General features: G+C 55.6%; 1 protein-coding gene across 1 annotated transcript; it reads right to left on the bottom strand.

Annotated features, from left to right (window-relative positions):
• Positions 1 to 1788: 1788 nt before the first annotated feature.
• On the bottom strand, positions 1789 to 26790 carry PLEKHN1 (pleckstrin homology domain containing N1). Its single transcript, XM_075721731.1, has 15 exons — positions 26711 to 26790; positions 24898 to 24997; positions 19013 to 19159; positions 18549 to 18629; positions 16735 to 16822; positions 13270 to 13394; positions 11589 to 11738; positions 11113 to 11193; positions 6717 to 6786; positions 6059 to 6213; positions 5237 to 5431; positions 4439 to 4699; positions 2700 to 2912; positions 2409 to 2457; positions 1789 to 1982 (listed from the first exon to the last, which is right to left on the bottom strand). Exons 1-15 carry the CDS (start codon positions 26788 to 26790, stop codon positions 1789 to 1791), a joined length of 1989 nt encoding a protein of 662 aa, XP_075577846.1.
• Between the last annotated feature and the right edge of the window lie 418 nt (positions 26791 to 27208).

Here is a 27208-nt window from a genome sequence, read left to right as displayed (position 1 = left end):
AGTTGTCCAGTCTCACAGAAATTCACCAGGGAACTTTTACAGCAACAGAGAGGGGCTTTTCCCTTTTGATACACTGCAGACATCCCTGTTGAAACCCAATTAAAAAGATCATGGTGACCATCTTCAAAGTCAACGTGTTCACAGGAGCTCATAAGCATGGCTGCCTCCCAGCATACTACGTGCTTCTGACGTTCCCTAGTGCAGTTTTGTTCTGAATAAATAGATGCTTTTGGGGTTAAGTTACTAGATACAAATCTTCCCAGAATGAAAGTAAACCTGAAACAAAACAATAACAGCTAGAAGACCCAAACCAACACACACATGAATGTGCAGAGAGCTGCCCATTCTACAGTACTGAACGTCATCCACAGCTAGAAAATTAAATAGAACTTCAACTCTACCACATTTACACGTTACATACATATAATCCACTCAAACCTTGCATGTAAACTTTGTTGGATACCTTGGGGGGGGGGGGGAAGGAAAAAAGTACAATGTAATACGTAGATATTCAAGTACAAAGAGCTCCTGGATTGTTTTGTGAAAGAACGAAAATAGAGATTTTGTTAATACGTTTGGTTTGCAGCCTCTTTAGGGAACAAAGGTCAAGAATTTAGAGCCTCAGGTAAAACATTTGGATTTGCTGCTGACCTTATATGTGCTAAAGGCTCTGACCTAAGAGGCTGGAAGATGATAGCACTGAGACTCTGTCCCCTGTTGTTTGTGTCCTGGTCTTGCTGCTGCTCTGGAGGAGGGAAGAGAGAGGCTGCAGCCCACACTGGCATTGCTCTGATCACTGGGGTGTTATGGCTGTACTGGAGTTTGGCTTGTAGTGAATTTTCTTCCTTCCCTCCCTGCCTAGATATTCACAGGCAGCATTTAGTGCAAGTCCAGTAATGTGCAGAGGGGTGGGAGGAAAGGACACAGTCCCGTAAGAAGAATCTAAGGCATCCTTTCCGGGGAAGACCTTGGTGAACACGAGCCACTTTTGGCATATTTGCTGGCAGCACATTTCTTGATTCCATCTGCGAAGGTGTCAGGCTCATAATACTGCAGGTCACCACCACGGTTTGGAGCCAGCACTGGCAGGGAAGAATTTTTTGCATAAAGTGGAAAGAACATCCCGTTCCGCCCAGATCTGGATTTTTTGTCCATCTCTGTCAGGTAACTCTGATCTTGCAGGAGGACGAGCACAGCTATTGCTACCAATCTTATATACCACGATGGGGCATGTCTCATGCACCTTTGCAGACTTCAGCGCTCAACGGGGGAAGGTTCAGCTTAACAGCTATTCTCAGGGATCAGTGGATCCTCAAAGTGACCAGCCTGAGGGCTCTGGTAAAAAGGAAAACGATCAAACTAACCCAGCCAACAACCAGCCCTTTTCTTTGCCCTTTGAGTGACTGCTCCATCTGAACACCCAGTCCCTTTTATCTGAGGAAGCCTGACCAGTTTTTTGTTCTTCCTTTTATTTTCGGGGGGGAAGGGGGGCAATGCTGTTCCCTAGCCAGGGCTCCCGGAGCTGGGGCAGCCGCAGAGCGCGCTCCTTAGCACGGCACACACGCTGCTCCTCCGGGTCTGCAGAGGCTGATGCTTTTGTACTTTACCCCCATCCTCAGATTTAGGGGAGAAGTTTGAACTCTGGACCTGCCAGGATATGGGAACCAGCCTTTCGCAAAGCAGGGCCCTTCCCTTTGCTTTGTACACCCCAGGCTCCTCACCCTGGAGGGAAGCCCAGGGAGAAAAGAACCCGGGGGCTTTTCTGTGCCTGGCTGTGGAGGTCTTCCCTCAGGCCTGGTAAAACTGCTGGCCAGGAGCTGGGGAGGCGTGCGGGGTGCCCGGCTCCTTTGCCTCGGCTTCCCACAGGTTGTCATAGCTGAAGTCACTCTGGAAGCTCTGGAGCTCGGCATAGTCATGGTAGGCTGCGGAGTCGCGGTGTGGGCAGCTGGCCTCTGGCAGGTCATAAGTGCCGAAATTCTCATCTGCAGAAAACCAGACCAAAGCGCTCAGGGAGCTCTCAAGCAAGCCAGTGGCTGCCTTCTCCTTTTGCCAGCAGAGAGAACACATGAGGGTCAGCAAAATCGCAGCCCAGAGGCAGCTAGATCGATCTGGGGAAAGCGATGGAAGCTGCAAGCGTGCCATAGAACAAAGCACAAGCCCCCACGCATGACCAGTGGCCAGAGCTCATGGGCAGCGAGTGGAAGCCAAGGCAGTGGCCTCCAGCAGACAGACGCAGGCAAGGGGCAGGGTGACAGACTCAGTCCCACCACGGGGAAGCAGGAGGACGGAAGGGGCAGGCATGAGTCCCCACGCTCCCTCTCAGCCCTGCTTTGAATGACGCTTACGGAGACAGACACCGGCGAGGCAGGGTGGGCTGCAGCACCCAAGCAGCCTCCCAAGAGTCTCACCTGGTAGCTGCAATGAAGGGCCCAGATGTTCCTCTTGCAGAGAAGAGACCTGAAAAGAAAGAGATGCGCTGATGAGGATGACTTAGCAGTCCTGGGACACCGCGCTCCAGGAATCAGCCTTCTGTTGGTTCCCCCACCCCTGCTCCCCAAGATGCACCCCATCACAGAGCAAAGGGCTCAGAGCCCTGCAGTGACTGACCCAGAGAAAGGCAAGCTGGGACCCCTGCGCCCCCGGGTATTCCCCTGCAGCCTGCACAGTCTGGGGCACTAGGACTACATTTACAAACTCACATCTTCAAGGTAAGAAGCATCAGCAGGAGGCCGCAGCTGGAGACGGCACGAAGGGCTGGCCGTGCTGTAACTCGGAGCCGCAGACCCCTCTCTGCAGTGACTGCTGGGCAGGGGCTGGCAGCTCCTCTTCTGCAGAGAGAGATGCTGGGCTACCGGGACGGCTGCGCATCCGTTTGCCTGTGCTGAACCCGTCTGACCGTGACACTGCAGGAACTTAACCAAAACAAACTCCAGATTTGATACCTGCTGCGGAGAGTTGGGGAACGCTGACCTGCTGCTTCCCACCTGTAAGCCAGCCCTGCTGTGAACAGACTTAGGCAAACCAAGGTTTCCTGCCTACCTTGCAAATTCTACTACATTCCAATCCTGAAGGCCTTAGATGGGAAAGGAAGAATGGCTGCAAGTCCCTCGCGATGCCCCACAGAGGGAGTGGAAGTTGGCCAGATATGTGAAGGTAGCAGGATGAAAACTACTGGCAGCTCAGGGGATGAGGAAGGACAGAGAGCAGTCAGGAAAAACCCTCCAAGGGACGGGAGGACTTAGCCAGTATGGGGGATGCCAGCCACAGACTCGGAAATAGTCTTTTCCCAAGAGATGCACAAAATGAGAAATGTAGCCTTTAATAGGCACTCAGTTATCACAGCTGGAATTTTTGAGGGTCGATAAAGTGGTCTCTGTGTCTGACTCAGCTCTGGTTTCTGTAGACTGGATCACATCTCAGTCTCTGCCTTTGTTTTGCAGTTTCTGGCTATTCCTGGGACTGCTGTGATGCTGGCATCCAGTGATAAAACAGGGGAAACCTGTAACCCTCTGACTCTGTCCTGGCTTGAAAAAACAGAGAACTATGCTGTGCCCTGCCCCACCCCGAAATGCAGGCGTCGCATTTCCACATCCCGCTCAGGCTCAGGCAGACAGCAGGAAAAGAAATGGCCCGAGGCACGATTTCTGGAGCCAAAAGCCTGTGTGCTGAGTCAGGGCCGTAACCAGCAGCAAACCACAGGGTACCTCTTCCAGGAAGCTGGAGCCTGCCACGCTGCGAGCACTGGGGGAGCTGGGCGTATAGGGGTCAGCGTACAAGGGGGAGCAGGGCATGGCCGGCTTCTCCAGGGAGCTGGAAGCTGTCGAGGGCTGACTTCCCACCAAGCTCCATCTGTTCAGCTAAAAGGCAGAATTAAAACAGGAACATGACATGCCGTTCCCTACTTGCAGTTCGTCCCCAGGAGGGATCGGAGTGGGGAATCTCCCTGCAGTTCAAGTCCCAAATGCCGCTCAGCCGTGAGTGATGGCGGTGCTGACTCCTGGCTGGAGCCATCTGTGCTAACGAGGGGACTTCCCTGGGCGTAGGGCAGAGGCACGCTCATTGAGGCTGAGGGGAGGGAAACGTGGCATTGCACACCAAACCAGTGATGGACACATACTGGAAAGCCCTCAGAAGAGGCTGTGTGCTATGAAGTAATAACACGCCTACTTGCAGAGCACTGCTGCTTGTCTTGCCTCAGGAATTAGTGCCCAGCACCTCGGGGCTCCAAGAGACGTTGCTCCGCTTGCTGTGTTTAACCTCACCTCCCGTGGGCCATTTTCAAATGGAAACAGGTTTCACGCCTGCCCTAGAGCACCTGCCAGGGCAGCTATTCCTGCAAGCAGCACTGTAAGGAAAATGCGAACCGTGCACCAGTTCCTCTGCTGCTCAACCCTTCCCAGGCAGGAGGGGCGGCCCCACTGCGCCCCAGCCCCCTTACATTGCTCAGGTCCAGGTGCGGTGGGGGAGCTGCACGGTGACGCTGCGAGCCGTGTGCGGAGTACGGCTCGTTGTACACTGAGGACAGGAGCTCGCCGTTGGGGTTCTCGGGAATGAGGCTGCAGATGGTCCTCTCCGTGTCCTGGCTGGGCAGTTGCTGGCCGCAAGGCCCGCATTTGCCCTTGGACTTTCTGGCGCTGCCCCCCCTCCGCAGGTCCTGTGCGGGGAGCCCCGTGCTCGGCCAGCTGGCCTGTGCCAGGCACTGAAAGAAGAAGAGGGACCCTGGAGCTGGCTCTCCTCAGGCCAGCCCCAGGTACACGGATCCACCTGCAGCCCATGCAAGGCACTCCCCTGCTAGGGCTGCTGCCGCGGGCATCGCGCTGCGCTCGGGCATCGGCACGGTCCTGCGCCCCACGCGCTCCTCGCCGTGCACGCACCCCTGGACATGCGAATGCTGCACAGGATCAGGGCAAAGGCCCGCCTAGCCCATCACCTCCCGTGGGCTTTTACTCTGGGATTTCCTGACCTTTGAACAGTCCCATTTGCCCTTTTGCAATCTGTACAAACAATCCTTATGCAGAGCAGAGTATTGGGATGGGACCCTTCAGCAGCCTTTTCCTTTGTCAGCATCGACAAAGCTGAGCCAGGACAAATCCAGGCTGCAGGCACGGATTTGCTGTGCCGCGCAGCAAACACTGACCACCCGCGCTCAGCCCACCCGGGCACCTGGACAGACCACTCTTCCCAAAGGCAGTGCCTGTCCCCACGTGCGTCCCAGGCTTTTGGGGGGTTCACTTACATGGAGAGGCTGGGAATAGCCAGGGCAGAGGGGGTCTTCGAGCACCCTGCTCTCAGGCATCAGCACGAAGGACTGTCCATCAGGGAGAGAGCCACTGTTCTGGGAGAGGTGTGTTAAGGTGGCCACTCTCCCTCCCGACGCCCAGGAGTTTGTACGGCCATCAGAAGTGAGCGACCCTCTCCCGCTGCCGGCAAACTAGATGGGGGAGAAGAACAGCACACAGGAACAGCCCTCCGCATGGCTGCAGGCGCATCCGTCCCCAGCCCCACCTCCCGCCCGAGCCTTGCTGGGCCAGCCCAGCCCAGCCCTCCGTGCCGACGTGCCGGGCTCAGGCGTGGGCCTGGGCTGTGCCCGCATGGCAAGCAGCAGCCCGGGACAGCTGTGCCCAGTGCGGCGGGGTGCCCTGCCCTCTGGCTGAGTCCCTCTTGCAGGGGCTACGGGGGCGAATGGTGAGGGCTCGCAGCGGGGTGAAGGGTGCTCAGGCACCCCGAGTCCATCCCGGCTGCAGTGCTGGCAAGGTGGGTCCCCCCTTCCTTGCAAGACCCTGTTAATGTCCTCGTGCCCACGCGTCACTGCACAACACTGTCACAGTCCGTGGCCAGGGGTCTGCTTTTGAAGGAATTTGAGATAATATACGCCTATAGAATGTAATACAGGGCTTCAAAACAATTTGCAGGCAGCAGCAACTTCATGACAGCCTTCGCGCAGGGGACTTGAAGCAAAGCCTGTTGTGTCACAAGAGCACGCACACATGGCCAGAGATAGGACAGACAGGAGTCCTGGGAGACAGCTATGATGACCACGCAAACCCACATCTGTTACCTGGCCAGGGTGTGGCAGCTTTGATCCCGAGAAACTCTCTGATCCGGAGAGGGAGGAGTCGGCGTTTCGAAACTGGGCTGTTTTGAGACAGTAGAGCCACTCCTGGTAATCATCATAGCTGCGGCAGATCACCCGGATCGAATTGATTAGTCGGCCTGCAAAAACATCGCTCACTGCTGTTACTGGCTTTGATCAACAGTCCGTGTTGCTTCCTTCAGAAACCTGCAGGAATCATCCCCTTGCTGCAATCCCCCCCACGTTCTCCCAGGGCCTGGAGATCCTGACACCGGTGCAGGGACAACGGGAACGCTTTGCCGTCGGTGCTGACCATTTGTACCTGGCTGAATGTAGGACAGGGGCAAACACAGGCCAGACGTAAATGCGGGGCAACCTGCGCAGCTGCGCTGTGACAAGCATACCCCCAGGTGCAAGCACTGCTGCTGGCTCACAGCCTCTCCCGGCCAGCAACGCCAGGCCCTGCGGCACAGCCAGGGCACAGACGGTCCGAGATTTCCAAGCAGTTCAGTTCACAGAGCTTGGGCGCTGACGTGAGGAAGCACAGCCAGGAAGATGGCTGCAGCAGCTTAGTGAAACCAGCCCAACCCCAGAGACCTCCGTGGCTGCTGCCAGCACACCCCTCGGCATGCCGGACACGAACCTTCTATTAAAAAGGAGGTTTTCTCGTTCTCTTCAAAAAGCACTTGGATGGCGTTGAGTGGCAGCTCGCCCTGTCAGAGAGAGAAGCAGGCTTAGGACTGCACAGCTGAGCGCGGCTCACAGTCCGTGCCATACGGCAGACAGGCGGAGCGGGGAGGACGACTGCCCCCACCTGCTTGAGGGCACCTGGCTGGCTCAACTCCGCTTCTCCAGGGGCTTTCCTGTCAGGAGAAGAGGCTTTAGGAGCCTACTGGAAAGGCTGGCCAGCTTAGCTGGGAGCAGGAGGAGGGAAGCCCCCAGGACAGGGCCGGCGGTGAGGACGTGGCAAGGCTGGCAGGAGCCCGGCTGCTCCTTGTGCGGCGTGGGGAGAAGGGGTAGCTCGGCCCTGCTGACAAATCCCCTTGGGGTCCTCTGTGGGGAAGGGGAGGAGGAAGGGGAAGCCAAGTGCCTAAATTCCCTAGGCTAGGTCTGCAGGAGACGAGAGGCACCCAAGCTGCTGCTAATCAAGGTGAGGACGTGGGCACCTCTGTACTCTCACAGGTGCAGGGCACAGGCACGATGGAGAACTCTGTCTCCAGCAGATCGACGCAGCCTCGTCCCAGTAAACTCACCCTCCCCGCTCACAGTTCTCTCCCCCACCACCAGCCTTATTGCAGGTACGAAGCCTCTGAAGCCAGCGTGACTGCACGAGCCATTTCTGTAAGCTAAGTTCTTACGCAGCTCCTCCTGAGACCCGAGCTCGGAAAAACACTCCTTCCCTCCTAGCTCTGTTTTCAACAGCTTCCCATAGTTCAATGGCTGACTTCTCCAGAAAATTTTGCAAACGTGATCCTGAACAAGGTTTTAGTTGCTGGATTGGGACTTCCAGCCTCGCAAACAGGAATCCCCACAATCCATACCCTGCAAAGTCTTACAAAGACAGGGTTGAGCCCTGTAAATGCCAGCTGGTGAAACGTGAGCTCTCGTGCTATAGAGCACAGTTGTGAGTGCCACTCCTGTGATCGGACTGGGGTTTGCCCCTGGCAGGCACCGCATGGGTGTTCCTATCAGCAGGGAGCCGAGGCAGAGAAGCTAAAGCAGCCTGTCCCCAGCCCCTGGAAAAACTGGAGTCAGAAGATACAGTGTGCTATTGCCCCTAAGCGCAATAGTGCCTTTGCATGCACATCCACCGCTGTCCGCTCTGCCGTAACCCGGTGTCCCTTGGCCATCCCCGCATCTGCCACCGGTGTTGCTTTGTGCCAGGCCCAGCTCTCCCGTGAGCTCCGTGGGACGGGCAGGCACAGGCAGGATCCAGACCCCTTCTGCTCCTGCAGCTGCGCTCCATCCTCAGCCAGCACCACAGCCCTGCTCTGCTGCCTGCTGCCAGATGTCCTTTAAGTGTCATCGCTGACAGTTTAATTCTCTGTGGTGGGCAAGCTGGCAGAAGGGCCAAGGGTTTGTCAACACTGAATTAGGATCTAGGTCTCCTCTTTCTTTGGGGCTCCCCAAGCTGAATTTTCCTTACATAAATGGAATAAGAAGAGTCCTGGGAGAGCAGCTGAAGCAGATTTTGTACTGGAACCGTCTCACAGATGAGCTCATTGCTTTACTTTTCATCTCTTTCTCTGAGCAGGGGGAAACTGAGGGACACAAAGTTTCTTTGTCCATTAAGCCCCTGTTCACCTCGCCTGGATGTCACCCTTGCCCTGTCCGCGGGCACGGAGCACTAGGCAGGGGCAGCTGGCGGCAATGGCCCTGGGAGCAGCTCCTGGCCGGGATGGCAAACCCAGGGTCTGCGGAGAGCTCAGGAAATAAAGTTCCCACCTCATGCCGCTCTCCCCCATGCCTGGCAGCGGAGGAAGCACAGAATGTAGGAGCAAAGCCCCATCATTTAGCCGAAGGTCCTCTCAAAAGGTGCAATCGGTTAGGATTCATTTTGCCTAAGTTTACGGGCTGCAAAATAAAGTGTCTTGCAGAAACCCCTCATCATGTCCTCGTTGCAAAGCTGTCCCAGCTGCACAGGCTCTGGGGAATGTGGCCAACGTGACAGCTTTGCCACAAGGGAAACGCGGAGCTCAGCTGCGCGTCGGTGGTTTGTGCTGGCCGGCTGCCTCTCTGCAATAGCCCGTGGGCACACGCAGGCTTCTGTGCTATTTCTCCTGCACTGAAAGTGATTTATGGGCTGAGCAGTACAGGAAGGCTGACCTTGGGAGGGAAAGCTCATGCAATGCTCTGTGACTCGTTTTCCCCTGCCGCTGTAAGAAGTGGACTTTGACGCTTCAGCTGGCGCAGGTGCTGCAAGGCTGCGTGTGGAGCGAGCCGGTGCTGCCTGCTCCTGCCACTCCTCAGCTCTCCGGCTCATTCGAGCAAGCCCTCCTGCCACCGAGGATGACTGCGTAGGGCTTCCCTCAGGCGCCCGGTGCTCCGTCCTCCCTCAGGCAACAGCCTCCTGTCCTTCGGAGAGGCCTGAAACACCCGGGGGGCTAGAGTCCCACCTAGGGAAGTGCAGCAGCATCCGCAAATAACATGCACATGGGCTGCAGAGAGCCCCTCCGTCCTCCCCCAAGCACGGTGTGAACCTGGGGGCCCCAGCAGCTCTCCCCTCGCTCATTTACGCCTCGCCCGGGGCCTTTTCCCAGCAGTGCTGAGCCAGAGCCTGCTGTTTTGGGTGAGCCCCGTCCCAGCAGGCTCAGCCCCTGCCTTCCCCTTCCCTGTCCCACACACAAACTTGGCAGCGGCAGCTCCTGTGGTTTGTATGAAACCGAAGAACAAAAGGGCCAGGCTATTCCTTCACACATAAATTGTAGAACTCAGCATCTGCTCGCAGGGAAGGGAAGTTAATTTGCAGAAGCCCTGGGAGAAGGCTCCTGTGCCCCGACATGCCTGTGGAAAATCAGGTTCCCACTGCAGTGTCACAGGCTGGTGAATCACCTCCTGCCCGCGCTCGGCTGCACAGAGCCCTGCCATTACCCAGAGAGTGAGACGCCCAGGGATCAACGCTCATGCACCGTGGGAAGGGAACATTGCACGGACAGGGCAGACAAATCTGGTTTAAGGTTTCAAAAGAGATGAGCTAATCTGAGAGCCCAGCCCAAAGTCCCTTTACGTGGTGCCCCATTCCCAGGAGCTGCAAACAACATGTTCCCGAAAACAAGCTCTGAGGTGTGTCACACAAGCCACCAGCTGCTGGAAAACACCCTGCGCTGTTGCGCTGGGGATGGAGCAGATTTCTCGCTGGAATATGTCCCTCCTCACACCCCTTCCCGTTGCAGGCACAGCCATCTCCTCCAGCCAGGGAGATGCTCTATGCCGGTCTTCCCAGGGGTAGCCCTTGAATTAAAAGCAGCCTGCATGGCTTGGGGCCTGAGGTGGACATGATGAAATCACATCAAGAAGGACCCCAGTGAGTTCACACTGAATGTCACAATCCCTCAATCTCTGCAGGGTTTCCTTGCCACTGGCTTCTCTCTCAGTGCTGAAGAAGGATGCTGCTCCTCTGAGGAGCAGCCCGGCTCCGCTCCGCCATATGCCAGCGGTGCCACACCTGCAGGTTCAGAGACAGCTGAGCGCTCTTTTTGGCACATTTGTTCTAGCATGGGAAAACGGGGCCAGACAGCACAGGGCTGATAATAGCCACTGCGATGATGTCTAAGATGGATGTTGCAATCAAGTTTAAGGGCCATTCAGACCGCACGCAATGCAAATGCAGTTCCCAGGGCCCACAGTGCCACTGCCCATCTGTGCTGAGGCTCCCAGCATTGCTCCTACAAGGAAAGACACACCAGAGGACTGGAGAAGCTCTTCTCACGTCCCCTGGGGCACTCAGGCCTCCACGTCCTCGTTGGCCCTTCCGCTGGCATGCCCAGGCATTGCTCGGGGCCCTTGCTCCACAGAGGGAAAGAGCAGCAAACGCAGTGCACCAGCAGCAGCCTCTCCTCTCTGCCAGCCAGCTAACTGCCTTCGCCCTTCCCCACGAGCATCAGATGCGCCGCCCGGATGCTACCTGCTTTCAAGTGGTCCCACAGAGCGGGGCCTGGGAAGCCAAGCCCCCGCGGGGGCAATCTCTGGGGCTGCTCCAGCTCCTGTCTCAAGCAAGCGAGCCAGGCTCTCCGCCAGCATCACCACACAGAAACACGCCAGCCTCCCTCCTCCCAGAGACCCAGATTCCTTGGCAGCCAGCTCCTTTCCCCCCGGGTTTTTGTAGGAGGGCAAGGTGTTTCTCATGGGAAGATAGCTCGCAACATCCCTCTGCCTGCTCACCTGCCAGCTGGCAAGGGAGCAGCGTGGAGGGAAAGCCCTCGCCAACACGAGGAGCACAAGGGAACCCAGGTGGAGGGGAGCAACAAGCCAAAGAAGTGCTGAAAGAGCCACTGAGGATGGGTGAGAGAGAGCAGGAAGGTGCTTCAAAATGAACCTACCTTAAAACAGAGGCTGTTGCGCTCTTCAGATACTATCACCAGCGTGGACGGGTAAAGCACCAACAGCCGGTCATGCTGCTCCTTGGAAAGTAAAGAAGAGGGTTCCCCGTGAACAGCCAGACAGGGCTTAGATCTGGAGAGCCCTTCACTTTGTCTCTCTGACAGCAGCCTGAGGCAAGGGCTCTGGAAACAGCTGAGCTGCTTCCTTGCAACGGGGCTCCACGGGCAACTCCTGCCAGCTCCAGCTGCCAGCCCTGTCCTGCAAATGCTTATGCACGTGCTGCCCCCAAGCACCGCTGCTGGGCCACGGAGCAGTAACAAAGCTTTTTCCATTTACCAGGATGTGGGTAAAAGGACCCTTCGCAGACCCGCTGGATTAGCGGCAGCAGGCAGGCAGGAGTCTGCGCCAGTCACTCCACTCATTGCCTTTTCTGAGCCATGCTGACAGGAGGTTGCTCCCCGGGGATGTGTCCTACCTGGAAAGGCAGATGCTGAAGCTTCACTTTGGAAACACAGAGGACATCGCCTAGGGATTCCCGCTGGGTCCCTCTCCAGTCTTGGACAGGCATGTTCTGCACGGACCACCGCAGCTCCTCCTTCCCCATGGAGCTCTGCTTCCAGTCGTTCTAGGCACAGGAGCAGAACTGAGAAGCAGGGTCGACATGTCCTCCCCTAAGAGTTTAGCTAGCGCGTGGCCCATCTCTGGACACTTTTCAAGTGTGGCAGAAGCAGGAAAGAGTAAATAAATCTGTGCAGGAGCCAGTTTTCCAGCTGGGACTGAAAAATCATACTTGGTACCTAGCATCATCTGTACATTGCTTTCAAAGGGGAACACCTCTCCATGGGGAGATGGAAATAGGGAGGGAAGTAAAACACCCCACAGAGACTGGAAGAGAAGACAGGTCTCTTGAATCTGGTCCTGTTTTCTAGGCCCCGGTCCCAGCCTCCTCCTCCAAATGTTTCATAAACTCTGGATAATTGCACAAGCAGCCAGCTGTGTGAGATTTTCTCTGAACCAGACCCAAACCTCTGACCCTTCAGAGGCTGTGGCGGTGGCACCCCTGGGTCGCAGGTCTCCCTTTCAGCACACACGCCCTGCCAGGCCCTTTGGCAAAGCCTTTCTTTTTGCACCCTTCCCTCGCAGGAGCCTGCACAAAAGGCAAGCTCCAAAATTAGAAGCTGTGTGTGCACACACACGCAGCAGAAATGCAGCAAGCTGTTGTCAGGTCTCAGCAGTACAGAGCGCCTTTGGGGTTGCCATTCAGACTGAAATCCCACACTCGCTCCGGTGCTGGTTGCACAGACCTCAGATCCTAAGGCCGTCTGAACACAAATACATGGTTCTTCCACAGGCAGAGATGTTCCCAAGCAAGAATATGTCTGTCAAGTGTGGGTAATTAGCATGTCCATCCATGGTTATTTTAGGGGTGGTGGAATAACTAAAGGAAGCAGGAGCTGTGACGTGTATTGCCCAGGGCCAGCTCCAGGCGCTGGCAAACTTGCAGGTGCCTCGGGCAGCAAGCAGCCGGGGCCACACGCAGGCGCTCGCCACGCTGCTGCCCTGGCTCAGGCCAGCGCTCTGGCGAGGCTGGTACGTGGTGCTGGCAGAGAGGGGACGATTGCCCCGTGTTGGAAGGGCTGAACTACAGACCGTGCACCGCCCTGGCAGCTGCTGGAAGTGGTACCACCACTACTACTGGTGCCACCAGTGGCACCAAAACCCCTGTGCACCATGCCGGAGGGGCAGCTCCCTGACTGATGCAGCAAAGCGCTCAAGCGGCTGGCCTGGAAAAAGGGGATTAGGCCAGGAGTTAACCCCACACCTCCTTCCAACATTTGGAAAGAGCAGCAAGCACAGCAAGAAGCATTTGGAAGCGGACCCAGAGCCCCTCTCCCTTTCCAAGCCCAGCCCTCTGCTCAAGCTCTCCAGCCTGGAGGAGGCACCCAGACCCCATGGGGCACTCAGGATTCTGCAAGAGGAAGGTGTTAGGTGAGCGCTGAGAAGTGTGGCGAAAAAAGCTGCAGAGATTACCCCTCCCACCGACCGCAGCAGGAGCAGTGCAGCATCCACCCAGCTGGCCCAGCTTCCCCGGTCGTTCAGCTCTGAGCTCACAGCATGGGAAACGGCCGCGCACCTCACCATCCCCAGACACTAACCTGAGAGAGGAAGGGCAAGCTAAGGCTTCCTCCATTTAGCTGGATCTGCTTCTCCAGGTGATAAAGCCACTGCTTCAGCTCTGACTCAGTAGGGCAGAACACGATAAGGGGATTCAGCAGAGGACCTAGGCATGCGAGACACAAGATGAGCTGAGCAGATAAGGGCACCAACTGCAGCATCAATAAGTAATCAGCTGGCCAGAGCTGTTATGCTCGGCACATCACACCACGGGTTGCCTGTGAGCGCATCGCTCTGTTGACGCCACGCTCCAGTCCTTCCTGCCGCCAGCTTGAGCGCGCTGCTTCACGCCAGGCTGCTGGGGAGCTCCCCGGCAGGGACGGCTCCAGCACCTTCTCACCGCCTGCTCGTGCAGCCACAGCTAGCTCTGACCACCAGACACCTTCCAGTCCAAAACCAGGCCCAGAACAAAAATCAACAGACAGATTTCAGCTTTAAAAGTCCCCAGCGGTTTGTGAAAAGGATCTCCGCGGGCAGAGACTATCACAATGTGCTGCGGCAGACAGCCTAACTCAACGCAAAAGTTTCACGCCATTCCTTAGTTTTGCTTTGGCACTCAATATGTAGAACATCGGCAGCTTTCTGACACTATTTATTTATTGCTTCACCCAATATAATCTGGGCCAGACAAGCTGAAGCTGCTCTCAGACATACTCTTGAAGGGAGGAACAGCCCTGTATCTTGTTGATTTTAATGTTTCCAGCTATCATTCGCTTAGTAGCATGAGCAAAAAAGTCTCACACACCCTCGCTACTCACTACAGTCATAACCTAGGGACAATAATAATTTCTGGAAGGCTGCAGAATGTATGCTATGATTAATAATTTACCGGTGATCTCATATTAAACCATACTTCGTGCATGCTCAGTAAGAGCTGGCTTTGTGGGACTTGGAAGTATTCAGATAAGCGAGCGCACTGGATAAGCACGATACTTTGCCCTTCTGTGGAGTCTTTCATCCCATAATTCCTGCTTTATTTATGAGCAACAGTTAATTAAGACTTTGAAACACCTCTGTCAGGAAATGCACTAATAGACAAAGCAGAGGTGGGGAAACTGAGGCAGGGCCTCCCTGAGTAACCTGCCATAAATCACCCCATTCAGACCCATTACGGTAATTCGATGTCAAGCGTTACTGGGCATCCAAGTGTCTATGTACCATTGTGGCTCCGGAGCTCTCATCTCCTCTTGCCTTGGTTTTCCATCTTTGCAATGGAGAGAATGTGATTCCCTGCTTTATACAGTTGCTAGGAGGGTATAAAGGTGCTAACGTTATCTGGATATTCTGGCAGCTCTGAATACTTCCCTGGGCATCCAGGCCCTTATACGAACAGCAGGAATCTTTCTGGTAGGGCATGGCCCTTAACGTGGCACTGCTTGCTCTGCCACCTTCTTTAAGGCCAGCCTTTCAGACGTATCCCGAGGGCTGTTCGCGTTGCCACATCTAAACAGGGCCCCAAAGGAAGAGAAAATGAGAAGAGAAACTCCTGCCTAAGCCTGAAGCCTGAGACATGCCTGAAGCTCGTGCAAGGAGCTGCTGGGGAGGCTGTGAAGCAGAGCCTGAAAGGCTGCTGCTAATGCAGTTGCTGCCATTTGCCTCAGCCCCAAGGGCACGTTTGCGGCAGGGCCATGACACAGCCGTGCTGAGCAACCTGTGCCGGCCCTCGTGCTCCTTTCTTCTGCCCTGTCCTTCCTCTTTCCTTGCGAACGCTTCCAGAGGAACACTGGAAACAAGAAAGCCCCTTCCCGGAGGAGCAGCAGTATATTCCCACCCAAATCTCTCTGTCTGGAGACACTAAAAAGCTGCAACACTTTCAGGTGAGGCAGAGGTAACTCAAGGTGCTCAACAACTTCATCAGCATCAGAGGCCGTGCAAGAGATGGACCACAAAGCCAAGGCGACGGCCAGCCGCCGGCCACTTCTCCGTGCCAGCGCACCGAGGGACAGCTCTGCACGCTGCCGGGCTTCGCTCTCGCACTCCACCGTCACGCTTCCAACGATCGCGCCGGCATCTTCTGACGTACTGAACTACCCTAGAAAGCGTAGCTCATGGGGAACTACTGTCGCCCCGGGATTTCACAAGAGAATGGATGCGTGTCTTTTGTGTCTCAGAGTCATGAGGCAAAGGACTTCCACCCTGACCCTGTGTGCGGCCACGGACAAGGCTCTTATCCCCTCCGTGCCTTGATTTCTCCCCCTCTAGCAGAAAAAGAAAACCGCTCCACTGATCTCCTGGCAATCCTAAATATCGCTACCTCCCTGGTTTCTTCATGTCACTGCTTCCTGATATATACAGCACTCTCTGTCAGAAGGGCCTCGGTTTGTTCTTTCCCTAAGCAGGACACAAACCCAACAAAGCTTGAGGCAATTTTCCACCCAGCCACGCTCCCGTGTGTTTTAACACAAGCAGAACAAGTCCACCCAGTGCAGATGCTCCTGACAGGTTAAGCCTGGGAGAGGTTTTCCTTCATTTTACAGACTCCCCCAAAGGGTTGCAGAGCCCTGCCTAGCACAGTGCAACAAGACCACAACTCAGCAGGCTTCAAATTGATGGGTCGTTTGTACCAGCTGTTTTTTACAATTTCTGTAATTTTTTTGTTTGAGTGGCCATTGTATAACTTTCTATCAGAGGACACCACAGTACACAGACAGTGGGCTTAGGACACAAATGAGCTTTCTTGACTCTGTAGCGTTACTGGGTTATTTACTTACTTCTGTGTACTTCATGCTTTAACGACTACTCTCAGGGGCTTGCGACTGCTGTAATTCAGCAATGACTAAGCCCAGAGAAGCCTCCAGCCAAGCTGCAGATAGGTTGTTATCCCCGGAAAACTTTTATAAAGCAAGATCACCCAGAGAAGAGTTTAAAAAGCTTGTGGAGGCAGAAGTGCTGGTGAGGGAAGAGTCGGTGAAGTGACATTGGGTCCCGAGAGCACCAGCCGGTCATTATCGGTAGAGGCACCGTTGGCCATCCCGTGTACTTGAGCAGTGCCACACATCAGCACGCACAGCGCTGTACGCATGCCTGCTCGGAGCCACTCCCTGGCTTTGGGGTTTATATGGTGACGAGAGATGGGAGCAGGAGTTTTATTCCATTCCTTCCTTCAAATGTGGTGCACAAAGAGCAAATGACTGGGCAAAGGTGGGAACAGTCACCATGTGCCGAGTACTAACCCGTCAGAGCACAAAACCGTCCTTCCTCCGCACTCCCTCCCCAGTGCCATCCTCCCTGCCTGCAGCCCTGGGCATCACAGTCCAGGTGTTTAGGAGCAGGGAAGCCTTGGAGGGAAAGATGCAAATGCTGGGAGGAAGAGCTTCAGCCCTCTGCAACCTCCTTCCACAATGTGGTTCTTTGCTGGGACTAGGTGAGAGCGCGACAAAGAGCAGAGACAGTCGTGATTCATACACCTTCTGTTCTCTGTTCAAAGCAAACGAAGAGGCACCAACCTGCAATGCGGAAAGCGTGATCCTCCTGCCCAGTGCTCTTCCCGTTCTCAATTTCACACACATTCAGCTCTTTCAAAGGCAGCAGTCCCTGCATGAGAAGAACACACCATTATTTTGGGGGACAGCCTGCAGGCAGGCTCTGCAATTAAGGCCCCTTTGCCGTAGGAGACTGGAAGTCCAGACTCGGCAGCAGCAGGTTGCTGTGGCTCACAATGTTGGATGGCAGAACGTTGCTCTGAGGGGAAACAGGACTTTGATCCAGTCCACTCCCCAGAGGAAGCAGGTTCAGCAGCTCCCTGGGCTCTGTGGGGCCAGTACTGCAGTAATCACCTGCCATGCTGGCAAGAACACTTTCTTTATATTCCAAGTCTTTCCATTTTGAGAGAAACCTCAAAAAAACATTGCTGGTTTAACACAAGAAAGCCAGAAGATGGAAATGACCATAAAGCAAAATTGAGCTGTCCGGTTTCTATACTCCAGTTCATCAGAGTCTCCCTACAACTACGCACAAGAACAGATGACAAGTTTGTGCTCCCTGTCTTGGGCTTTCTAAACAAGGACCGTAAAAGATGCTAATTGCTGTAATGTCTAGAGGCCAGTAGTGGCACATTAATTCCTTTTTAATTCCTCTAGAATTAATAATCTAAGGAACTGCTTATAAAGTAGATGGGAGATTTTGTAATACTGCTTGTATTCTGACATGTGTCTTTCCAGTTGAAGGCTGGCTTGCCGGATGACTCGAGATTATATTGGCATATTGCATTAACCTCAAGTCACCCAGAAGAAAAGAAATACTTTCTAAAAGGAACAAATTTTATGAACAAAACAGCCATGCTCAGTTTTAGTTACGCACTCACGTAGAGGGAGAGCACATTCAGGGCTTCCTGTTTGTTCGCCTGTGATTTTTTGGCTGCATGTGGAAAACAGCCTCATCCAGCATCAGGTTAAAAGATTGATGAATGGTTTGCCAGGAGAGCTCCCCGAGGCTGCCCTCGGGTTCTTCTTTCCACCCTCTCCCACATGCCTCTTTCTCTGCCCTGCAGATGAAGAACTCCCCCTCGGTTCAGAAGCTGGGGCCAAGTCCACCATTTGCACCAAGGCCAGTGGGATTTTGAGCAATGGGAGCTCTGACCCTCACCAAGGCACAGCTCTCTGTGCTTAGTGCTCTACACAAAGATAAGCCCAGGCAGTCTAAACACCTCCCATCCCTGGTCCTGCCTGCCAGCCTTGCACAAGCCCCTATCCCACCTCTATTTTAGGACAAGAGGAAATGGGCTCAAGCTGTGCCAGGGGAGGTTTAGGTTGGAAATTAGGAAAAATTTCTTCATGGAAAGGGTAGTCAAGCATTGGAACAGGCTGCCCAGAGAGGTGGTGGAGTCCCCATCCCTGGAAGTGTTCAAAAAAAGGGCAGATGTGGCACTTTGGGACATGGTTTAGTCTAGTCTACCCTTGATTGGTTTAGTGTGGACTTGGTAGTGTAGGTTAATGGTTGGGCTGGATGATCTTAAAGGTCTTTTCCAACCTAAACGATTCTATGATTCTATGGGGTCCTTTATATCTCCCCACAGACAAGGCCAAGGACCCAGGTGAACCTGAGGTTGTCTGGGTACAGTCCTTAGGAAGAAATGGTCTCTTCCCCCAGGAGCTTGGCATCCACGGGAAGGGACTTGCTGAGATCACCTAGGGGAGGCCAGTGGCAGCCCCAGGAGCAGAGCCCCCCTGCCCCGTCCCATCCCATCCGCCCAGTGCCCCCAGCCTGGCCATGCTGCCCGACTCCCCAGTGCTTGCCCCGGCGTGTCCGGGAGATGTCGTACCTGGTAGGTGAGTCCATTGGAGCCCACGGACTGGAAGTACAGGTAAGACTGGAACAGCTCCAAGAAGCAGTCATTCACCTCCTGCAGAAAAGACACATTCTGGGGTTTATCTCAGGATGCCTTCCTCCTCCCAGCTTCCCTCTGCATCTCAGACTGATCTGTGCACAGAAAAGCCAGCGGTCGCTTATCCAAGGGCCACCACTGCATCTCTGCTGCTGGATCTGCTGCCATCCCAGCAGCTGAGCATGGAAGCACGGCCCAGGTCCCCATTGGGATAAGGAACCAGCGGGCGCCAGCCAGCCGGTACCCCTGCGCTGTGTGGCAGCAGAAGTCCCTGGGCCATGCACTAGCCCAGAGAAATCTCCGTGAGTCAGATTTCCCAGAATTACACTTTATTTCTCAGTGCTGCAGGGTGACTCTGCGCCTGGGAAGAGAAACGCCCACAAACAGGTGCCGCAGCTTACCTGGCAGTGCTGAAACTTAAACTTGACCTTGGAGTAATAGATCATTTTCCCCAGATTCCTGACAACCGTTTTCCTTCGTCCCTTCTTGAACAGGCTGGAGAGCCTCTGGTCCAAGTTTTCTTTCTGGTTTTCCTGGTTTTGAATATTCTGTACCAAGAATTCAGGAAAAACAAATCAGAGCCAGTGGGAGGCGGGGGTCTGATGTCTGGAAGAGACGTTCCTAGAACATCTTCCCAGAAGGACTTCCTCGGAAAGGCACTCTGGGCAGGCACCCAGGCCAGGCTGTTTGTTGTTGGGTCTCCATGCCAGCGCGGAGCTGGGGTTTGGTTACTGCTGGGAGGCTGTCCTCCCTAGGCAGGGGAGACACTGACCTAAAGGGAGGTTTTCTGGGTTGCGAAAGAGGGGGTGCAGAAGCACATCCTACATTTAGGGTCTCCCAACTCCGACCTCCTGCCATCCTAATTAAATTCACTGGAACAAGGCTAAGCAAACACAGCTCGCCTTCCAGTGAGGTTAGTGGAAAGGTTTTCTTTGCTCTAGTTCCACCTGGATTCCTCAGCTCTCCCATCTGCTCAGATCCCTCGGTTTCTCTAGGTGTAGTCTGCTGTTGCAGGTGCCCAGACACTTTTTGAGGCAGAGTCCCACAGCCACAAAAGCAGCTGCAAGGCACTGAGTCCTGAAGCTGCTCATTGCCAGTGCCGAAAGCTAAGGGAAGCCAGCAAGCACTGGGAGAGAGCAAGGGCTGACGTGAGAGGGAGACAGCACTCAGGGCTGGGGGGGTCCCTTATTTCCTGCATTCTGGTTATACGGAAATTGTTCCTTCTGTGCAATGGCACAGACCCGCGCCCCTGCGGCACTCTGCTGCTCACAGCCCAGGGCTGCTGTTGCACTGCTTGGGTACTGCATAAATCCCAGGGGTGAAAAGCTCTCCCCGCAGTTTCTCTGGGAAGAAGGTTTTTTATTTCTGGGGGTTGGTTGATTTCCTTGGGGAGAAGGGAAGAGCTGTGAGGAGATGGCCTCATCCCAGCGAGGCCACAGACACCACTGATGCCCCCCAGACCTACACCCTACTTGCATATCTGAGCCTTAAACATCAGCTTTGTTAGACACGTCACAGACTCTGGGTTATTCATTCCCAAGCAAGAGAGAAAGGTAGGTGGGAGACGCAAGGTCTGCCCTGCCGCTCGGTCGCCAGGCGGTGAGGCCACCGTGGTGGGATGCCGCTCCGAGCGCTGGCGGCTGCGTTTCCTGGGGATACTTCGAGGGCACGGCCGCGCTGGAGCTGGGAGGCATGGCGTAGCGGTGGCACGTGGCTCCCCAGGGCTCAACGCTTCTGTCCAAACAGCATTTCCAGGAATGAGCAGGGAGAGGGCTGCCGGGGCTCAGCAGGGACAGAGTGACAGCCCGTCGCCCCGCACAGCCAAGGGCTTCCAGAAGCCAGCGCTTCCCCACCGCCCAACCCGTCTGGCCCGTGTGTGCCCGCTCCCCGTGCGCCGTGCCAAGGAGACAGCTGCGTAAGCCCCGTGATAAATGAAGACCCAGCAGAGCTAACCAGATCTGTCTTGCTGGGGCCTCCATGACTCACCCCTCCGGCACGAGATTAACCCCTCTCATAGCCATGCCAGGGACAGCGGCAGTGCTCAGGCCAGGGGGACCTAATGCTGGCGGGACCCTTCCACCTGCAAAGCTTGGGGTTCCTTCCAGGGCCTCAATGAATTTAAATAACTCTTTTTAGGACACAAGTTAACCCCTTCTCTGCTCAAAGTCTCCCTCCGGCTTTTCCAGCCGGCTCAGTACCGGTGAACACATACCCAGGTCCTCCCCTGGAGGTGGGAAGTGCTGGCTGCCAATTAATGGTCTCACTGAGAGGCAATTAAGCATAGGAAAAGATTACATTTGTGCTACAAGCCGCTGTCAGAACAAAGAGCAACTGATCACCTGACAGCTGTGGCAGCAAAAACAAAACACTGCTTGGATAAGGGCAGCAACCAGCAACAGGGAGGGGGGAGAGGATAAAGTAATGAAATTACGGACACAGCGATAAGCAGCAATGCCAGCTACCAGCTGCCTGGGTGATGCTGCTCCTCGGAACATGGCAGCCAAATTCACCAGTAATAAGTAAGGTCCCAAGAAGCAAAACAACCTGGGAGCTGGGAATCTAGCAGCAGTTTTGGCAAAGAGCTTGGCCAACCTGCCAGCTTCCCCAGGGATCCTCCTGGGGTGTGAATGGAAAGGGAGAACTTCCACTGCCACCGTTCACGTGGCAAGAAACAAACGCAACACCTCCCTCTCTCAAACAAGCATCTTGCAATCCCAGCTTTGCAAGGGTTTGCAGCAAGACTGAGAAGACAGCTGGATTTAGTGGCTAAGCACGGGGGCATCTCTAAGACCGTGGACAAGTTGGGATCACGGCACTGAAATCTCCTGCCGCCCTTTCAGCTGCAGGCTCCCACGCAGCAGCCCCCGTCCGCCCGTGCCACACCAGTCCTTCAAGCCCCAGCAGTCTTATCTCTCATGATCAGGTATTGCGGTTGCACAGGAAGAAGTGGGACTGTTCAGGTCTTTTGGGGTTTGTTTTTCTTTTACCAGGCAGATCTCTCCTGTTTTTTTCTAGCAATTTTAGTCCTTCACTGGGGTGCCACTGTTAAACCTAAAATGAATACATCTGCGTATGTGCAAGGAGAACTGCCCTCACAGCTTTCCACAGGTTCCTGCCCACATCTCAGGAGAGCCGCAGCAGGAATCTGGACATCGTTAAATCCGACAGCTAGCACAAGTCCCCAGTAAAAGAAAGCACAGCCTGTTTGTGCTGCACCAGGGGCAGCAGCGACGCCCACCTCCTACCTGCTGCTTTTCATTCGAACACTGTCCAAGAGGGTCACAACCACAATCCCCGTTTTTCCTGCTGGGGACCTGAAGTCCAGGGAAGAGCTGTGACTTGGCCTGCCCGCGGGCCGAGGTCAGATCCCAGTTCCCAGGCAGCGTGCAGGCAACGGCACGGAAGAGCAGGCTGGCAGGCGGCACGGGCAGACAAAGCGGCCACAGCTGCCACCTCCAATTCTGTGGTTTTCTCTGCGAGGCCACTTATGCTGGGTGGCACAGAGGTGGCATCGGACACCATCCTGCCCTGGCCACAGAGGGAGCCTGGGGGACTGGGCATGAGCTCATCTGTCTTGTCCATCTGCAATTTCTACGGTTTCTTTGTCCCCCCACTTGGAGAAATAGGCTGACTAGGTGTGGTTCAGGCTTTCCCACTCAGAACAAAAACCCTTTGTAAGGTGGATGGTGCTTCCCATAAATGCCTGATCATCCGTCTAGGTACCACAGCAATTTCCCGGGATGCAGAGGACTTGCCTAAACCCAAGCTCTGGAGAAAACAGCCCTTGCTGAACCTCAGATGTCTCTGGGCTCAGACCCACAGGTGCACCCCTGGCCTCTCTGAGACAGGTTTATAGCCACCGGCACGGCCCGCATCTGGCCATCCCCCAAAAAGCGGCACTGGGAACCCCAGGATGTCCTGCGAGGGTCAGGGACCAGAGCTGCCCCCGCCTCCTCCACGAGCATCACTTACCTCCCCGGCCCATGCACCCCCCGAAACCATAGGGATGCCCCAGTGTGCAGCCAAAATGAAAGGGAACCAGCATTTGTCATGCCTCTGAAATCCTCCCCAGGCAGCTCTTTACTCCCCTGGCTGGGCTGGGCTGGTGGAAGTGCCCCGCTCCCCCAGCCCCATCCTGATCGGCACCGTTTCCGTTAGCTCAGCCATCCCCCGGCTCCGAGGCGGTGCAGATCATTGCCAGCCTGCTTTCTCTCAGGGTTTGGCGAAGCGGCGGCTCCCTGGCAGTGCAAGTGCCCTGACATGTTCTCTCCCTCTGTCTCGGATGCCTCATCCTACAGGTAGAGCAAGTTAATAATTAACCTGCCTCAGCCCCTGCAGACCCCAGTGACTCCCAGCTGAATCACTAACCCTCGCAGCAGGAAGAGCTCAGCCTTGCGAGCCTGGCGCCCTGGGGCTCCGAAAGCTGCTGTTTAATGATAAAAGCAGCAAATGAGAAGTGCTGCTCTTCTGGCACATCCTTCCCCCGTGCTTTTGCTTGGGCTTCGCAGAAGCTGTAACTGGGAAGTGTGGGAAACGGGGCAGAAGGCTGGTGGGAGCAAAAGGCGCTGGCTTTGGGTGCCAGCTGCCCATGGCGGGGTCCCCGGGGGGCCTGGTTTTCGGGGATGTCACTTGTCCCCGTCCCAAACTGCCTGCCAGACCCAGTGATTCCATGACCCCATCTCCTCTGAGATTGCATCGGAAGAGTCCCACGCTGACGGCTCCTCTTTAACCTGACCCCACAGCACCCGGTCACCGCCCGCTCTCCGAGGTTGTTTCTCCTGAAAAGGTGGGAGTGGGAAAGGGACTAAAGCAAGGCTTTCTCCAGGCCACACAAGAAGTTTGTGGCTGAGCAGCGAGTTTGAATCCCATCTGCCCCAGGCAAGGGTAACATGTAAACAACTGCTCCACCCTCCTTCCTTCCCCGAAGAGATCCCACACTCTCTTGTGCTCCCAAATGAATAATCTCTCGGTGACCTTTCTTCTGTCAGCTTGCAGGATTCATTTTCTGGGATCCGCTAACATGACAGCTTTCTCTGCTTCCCCAGGGGAAGTGTCCAGGATCCATCTGGGGCCCGGTCCCATCAAGTGCTGCCCAACCCTTCCGAAAGCCGCTGAGTCCCGCAGGGAACCATGCCCGCACCGCATGCCCATGACCCTCATTCACAAATAACAGGCCGGAGCGTGAAACAGTCCCAGTTCTGCTGTGCTTCCCACCTGTACAGTTCAGGACACGTTCCCCAGGAGAGAGGACGGCACCCATGGCCACCTCACAAGCCAGGAGTGGGATCCCAGTCCTGCTCCCTTCTCAGGCTCGCATGAGGAAAAGCAAAGGTCCTTTGGGTTGGAAAGGGCCAACCTGAATGGCAAGGGACCGCAGGGTCCCTGCTTGTGGGGAGCAGGCATTTGAATTTCTGCAGCAACCCGAAGTACATGGGCAGGGCTGCGCAGAACTGGGTCCTGCAATATACCAAGCCCTGGGCAAGTACCTCCTCACCAGCGCAATACGCCTAACCAGGAGCTTGAAACCCAAGAGATAACATCCTGCTGCTGACCTCTGAAATTACCTCTGCCTAGCTGCGAGTCTCTGCCTCAGTTTCCCCTTCCCCCATATCCACGTAGCCTATTTGCCATGCAGTGGGGGTGATGCACGCACTGTACAGCCCAACAGGCCCCTAAGCTCGATCCGCATCCCCGGTCCACCCAAAGGGACCGAGCAAACACCCTGGGCTTCATCGTTTCACCTCTGCTTTCCCTGAGCAGTGCTGGGAAATGGGCCATATGGCCACAAGGCTGGTACATGCCTGGGACAGACCTGCCCTTACTGATTACCTTCCCAAGGCTCATTGCTAATACGCTGCCTGCTCCGTCTCATTCCAGCGTGGGAATGAATCATCCTACCTTTGAATGCGTGCTCTAATTTCCCCTTCCTTCACAGGCTACCCAGAAACAAAAGAACCAAGAGCAAAGGGGGGTGTGCGAGATTCCCACCGTGCTGCCTGCTTTGCTCTCAGCACCACCCTCCCGCCCCGTCACACGCGTTTCGGCTGATGGCGGGTCCCCTCAACACCTGCACGGGGACGCTGGAGCAGCTAGCTCTGCTGCTGCGAAGGGCACAGGGCTCATCCCGTCCTGGGCTGCAGATGGGATGTCCATCTCCTTGAGACAGAGCTGCTGCTACCCCCTGATCCAGCCCCGTCGTCCCTCGTACGCACAGCGCTGTCCTTGGGGTGGGTGGGAATCAGCTCTGGGAGCAGTGGGGAGGGGGGTTGGATGTGTTTGTACTTGCCTTTCCTGGAATATACTGCAGGATTTTGTCTGTGGCCGTATCTCTCTCCTGCCCTCCTTCTATACCAAAAAAGCTGGGCAGTTTTTTCTTGCCATTTTGTCTACAGAGGGGAGAAAAAACCAAAACACACATGCAAACACAGGTCTAGGCTGATGCATAGTGAATTCTGCCCAGAAATAAGGAAGCCAGAAAGCTAAGTAAGCAATTTGTCACAGGCATTCTAATCATCCCAGCCCAGCAAAGGGCTGATAAACAGCCTGGGAGAATTGTAATGGGGTTTGTGCTGCACTTGTTGGTGTTTCTTTGCTTTTTTACGTGCCTTTGCATAACCAAACAATCAGCTAGACTCATCTGTGTCTCCAAATCAGTGGAGGGACCAGATGTTCCACTGCAAAATACAAAGACCAGATCCAGTCCTGACAACTATTCCAAAGCCCCTGGAGTGGAGGTGCATATGTACATATAGACCAACATAGATTCACAAACAGGTTTTATTTCTATCTTTGTGGTTTTCCTCTCTCTTCCACTCCCAGCAAGGCCCCCAGCTTCTCCTTGCATGCACACCATTAACGAGCAGTTACCGATGCCGTTTAAGAAGCGCTGGGATTGTTTTGTGGGGACTTCCTAGCAGTTGCTCTCTGTTTCAACCAGATTGCAGCGTTTGGGTCAGCTGAAACCAGGCTTATCTCCACGGAGAGCCATGAGCGTGGGAAGCCGGGAGTCAGCGGGAACAGGAGGTGCTCTGGGGCTCGGCTGCTCCGCTGCAGCTACCTGATGTCAGCCCTCCGGGGTCCAATTGCCCAATCGATCCCCTCCTCTTTTACCCCACAGTAACTCCGCAGACTCCTACGGGTTTGCTCCCAGTTTATGGCAGCACAGGAGACCAAGGGGACGGTTTCAGTGTCTCCTCTTGATTAGAAGCCCCTCAGCTTAGTGGAGTTCATGGGGTTTGTCTCAAAGCCCACCACGTATGCTGAACCCGGCGGAGATGGGGCCGGCAGGTTCATGAGGAATCACCCCGGTTCCCGACAGAGCTCCTTTCCAGCCCCGAGGGCTCAGGACGGGGAGGGCTCTGCTTCCTATGTGCTCAGGTAAGGGCAGCAGCACCGTCAGCGCGCCGATGGGAGCACGGGCAGCGGGAAAGGCAGCGCGCAGGGAAGCTGGCTCCGCACGCCCCGGTAGGCTCTATTTTGGGACAGCCGTCCATCGCTGTGGTACCCGAACGCTGCCCTGGCCAGCCCAGCACCAAAGTCCCCAGCAGATTTCACAGATATTTTCTGTTGCGTCTTCCTTCAGGGTTACAAACGCGGGTCAAATCGTATGGGCACAGTGTTGGGATTTGGGGCTTCCTCTCTAAAGTAAGGGGAGTGTTATTGTTGGTTTTTTACAACAGAGCACCGCAACTCTGGGCGTTGTGAATAAAAAGAAAAAAAAAATCGCAAGTGGAAACAAGGAGCGTCAGGCATTCTGCACCTTGCCCTGCCTGTCCCATAGAGGGGAGTTTTAATTTTCCAAGTGAAATGAAATTAAATCGCATTTCTCCTGGGGGCAGTGTCGCTGGGATACTCGGCCAGCAGAGCCCTAGGATTCCTTCCCAGGCACTCGTGGCGAGCCGATCGCGTTCGGCGCTGCCCAGCACCCTGCGAAACCCTGCAAAAGCCCCATTCTGCTGAGCGGGTAAGTAACTGCTGGGTGCCCCGAGCGGGGCTCCGCTGCTGGCCCAGTTCTAGCGCGGCACACGGCCCGGGAGGAAGCCGGGGGGGAAGGCAGCACCAACTTGAAAAGCAGTCCGAAGCAAAAGCGAGGTACTTACTCTTTCTTCAGCGAAGGCTTCCTCCTGAAGGAGCCTCCGAGCCGCCCAGGTGCCTGGGGAACACAAGTTATGTTCCCCATGCCGGCAGCGACTGGCAGCGCCCGGGAGCCGCGGGGAGCCGGGCGGTTTGCGCGGCCGCGCGTGTGTGTGTGTGTGCGTGTGTGTGTGCGTGTGCGTGTGTGTGCGTGTGCCGCGGCGCTCCCCTTCCGCCCGCGGTGACTCCTGTGGGTGTGGGCTGCGCGAGGCTCGCGGCCGAGGCTCCCTGCCCCTGCCCCCGGCCCGGCCCTGCCCCGGGCCCTGCCCCTGCCCCTGCCCCCGGCCCTGCCCCTGCCCCCGCCTGGCAGCGGCGGCGCTGGGAGGGGCGAGGCAGGTGAGCGGCAGCGGGGCGGGCAGGTGAGCGGGGCGGGCAGGTGAGCGGGGCGGGCAGGTGAGCGGCAGTGGTGCGGGAGGGCGGGCAGGGCAGGCAGGTGAGCGGTGCGGGCAGGGCAGGCAGGGCAG

The sequence above is a fragment of the Pelecanus crispus genome, chromosome 15 (genome assembly GCF_030463565.1).
Source record: "Pelecanus crispus isolate bPelCri1 chromosome 15, bPelCri1.pri, whole genome shotgun sequence".
Classification (NCBI taxonomy): domain Eukaryota; kingdom Metazoa; phylum Chordata; class Aves; order Pelecaniformes; family Pelecanidae; genus Pelecanus; species Pelecanus crispus.
The sequence above is the reverse complement of the archived record's forward strand: the minus strand, read 5'-3'. Positions and strand labels throughout refer to the sequence as shown.

Excerpts from the sequence above, each read along its gene's own strand:
- PLEKHN1 (XM_075721731.1), bottom strand. The coding sequence starts at position 26,790 with ATGGGGAACATAACTTGTGTTCCCCAGGCACCTGGGCGGCTCGGAGGC. Across the intron at positions 24,998-26,710 it reads AAGCCTTCGCTGAAGAAAGA|ACAAAATGGCAAGAAAAAAC; the intron begins GTAAGTACCTCG and ends TCCCCTCTGTAG. Across the intron at positions 13,395-16,734 it reads TCACGCTTTCCGCATTGCAG|GTCCTCTGCTGAATCCCCTT; the intron begins GTTGGTGCCTCT and ends TCGCATGCCTAG.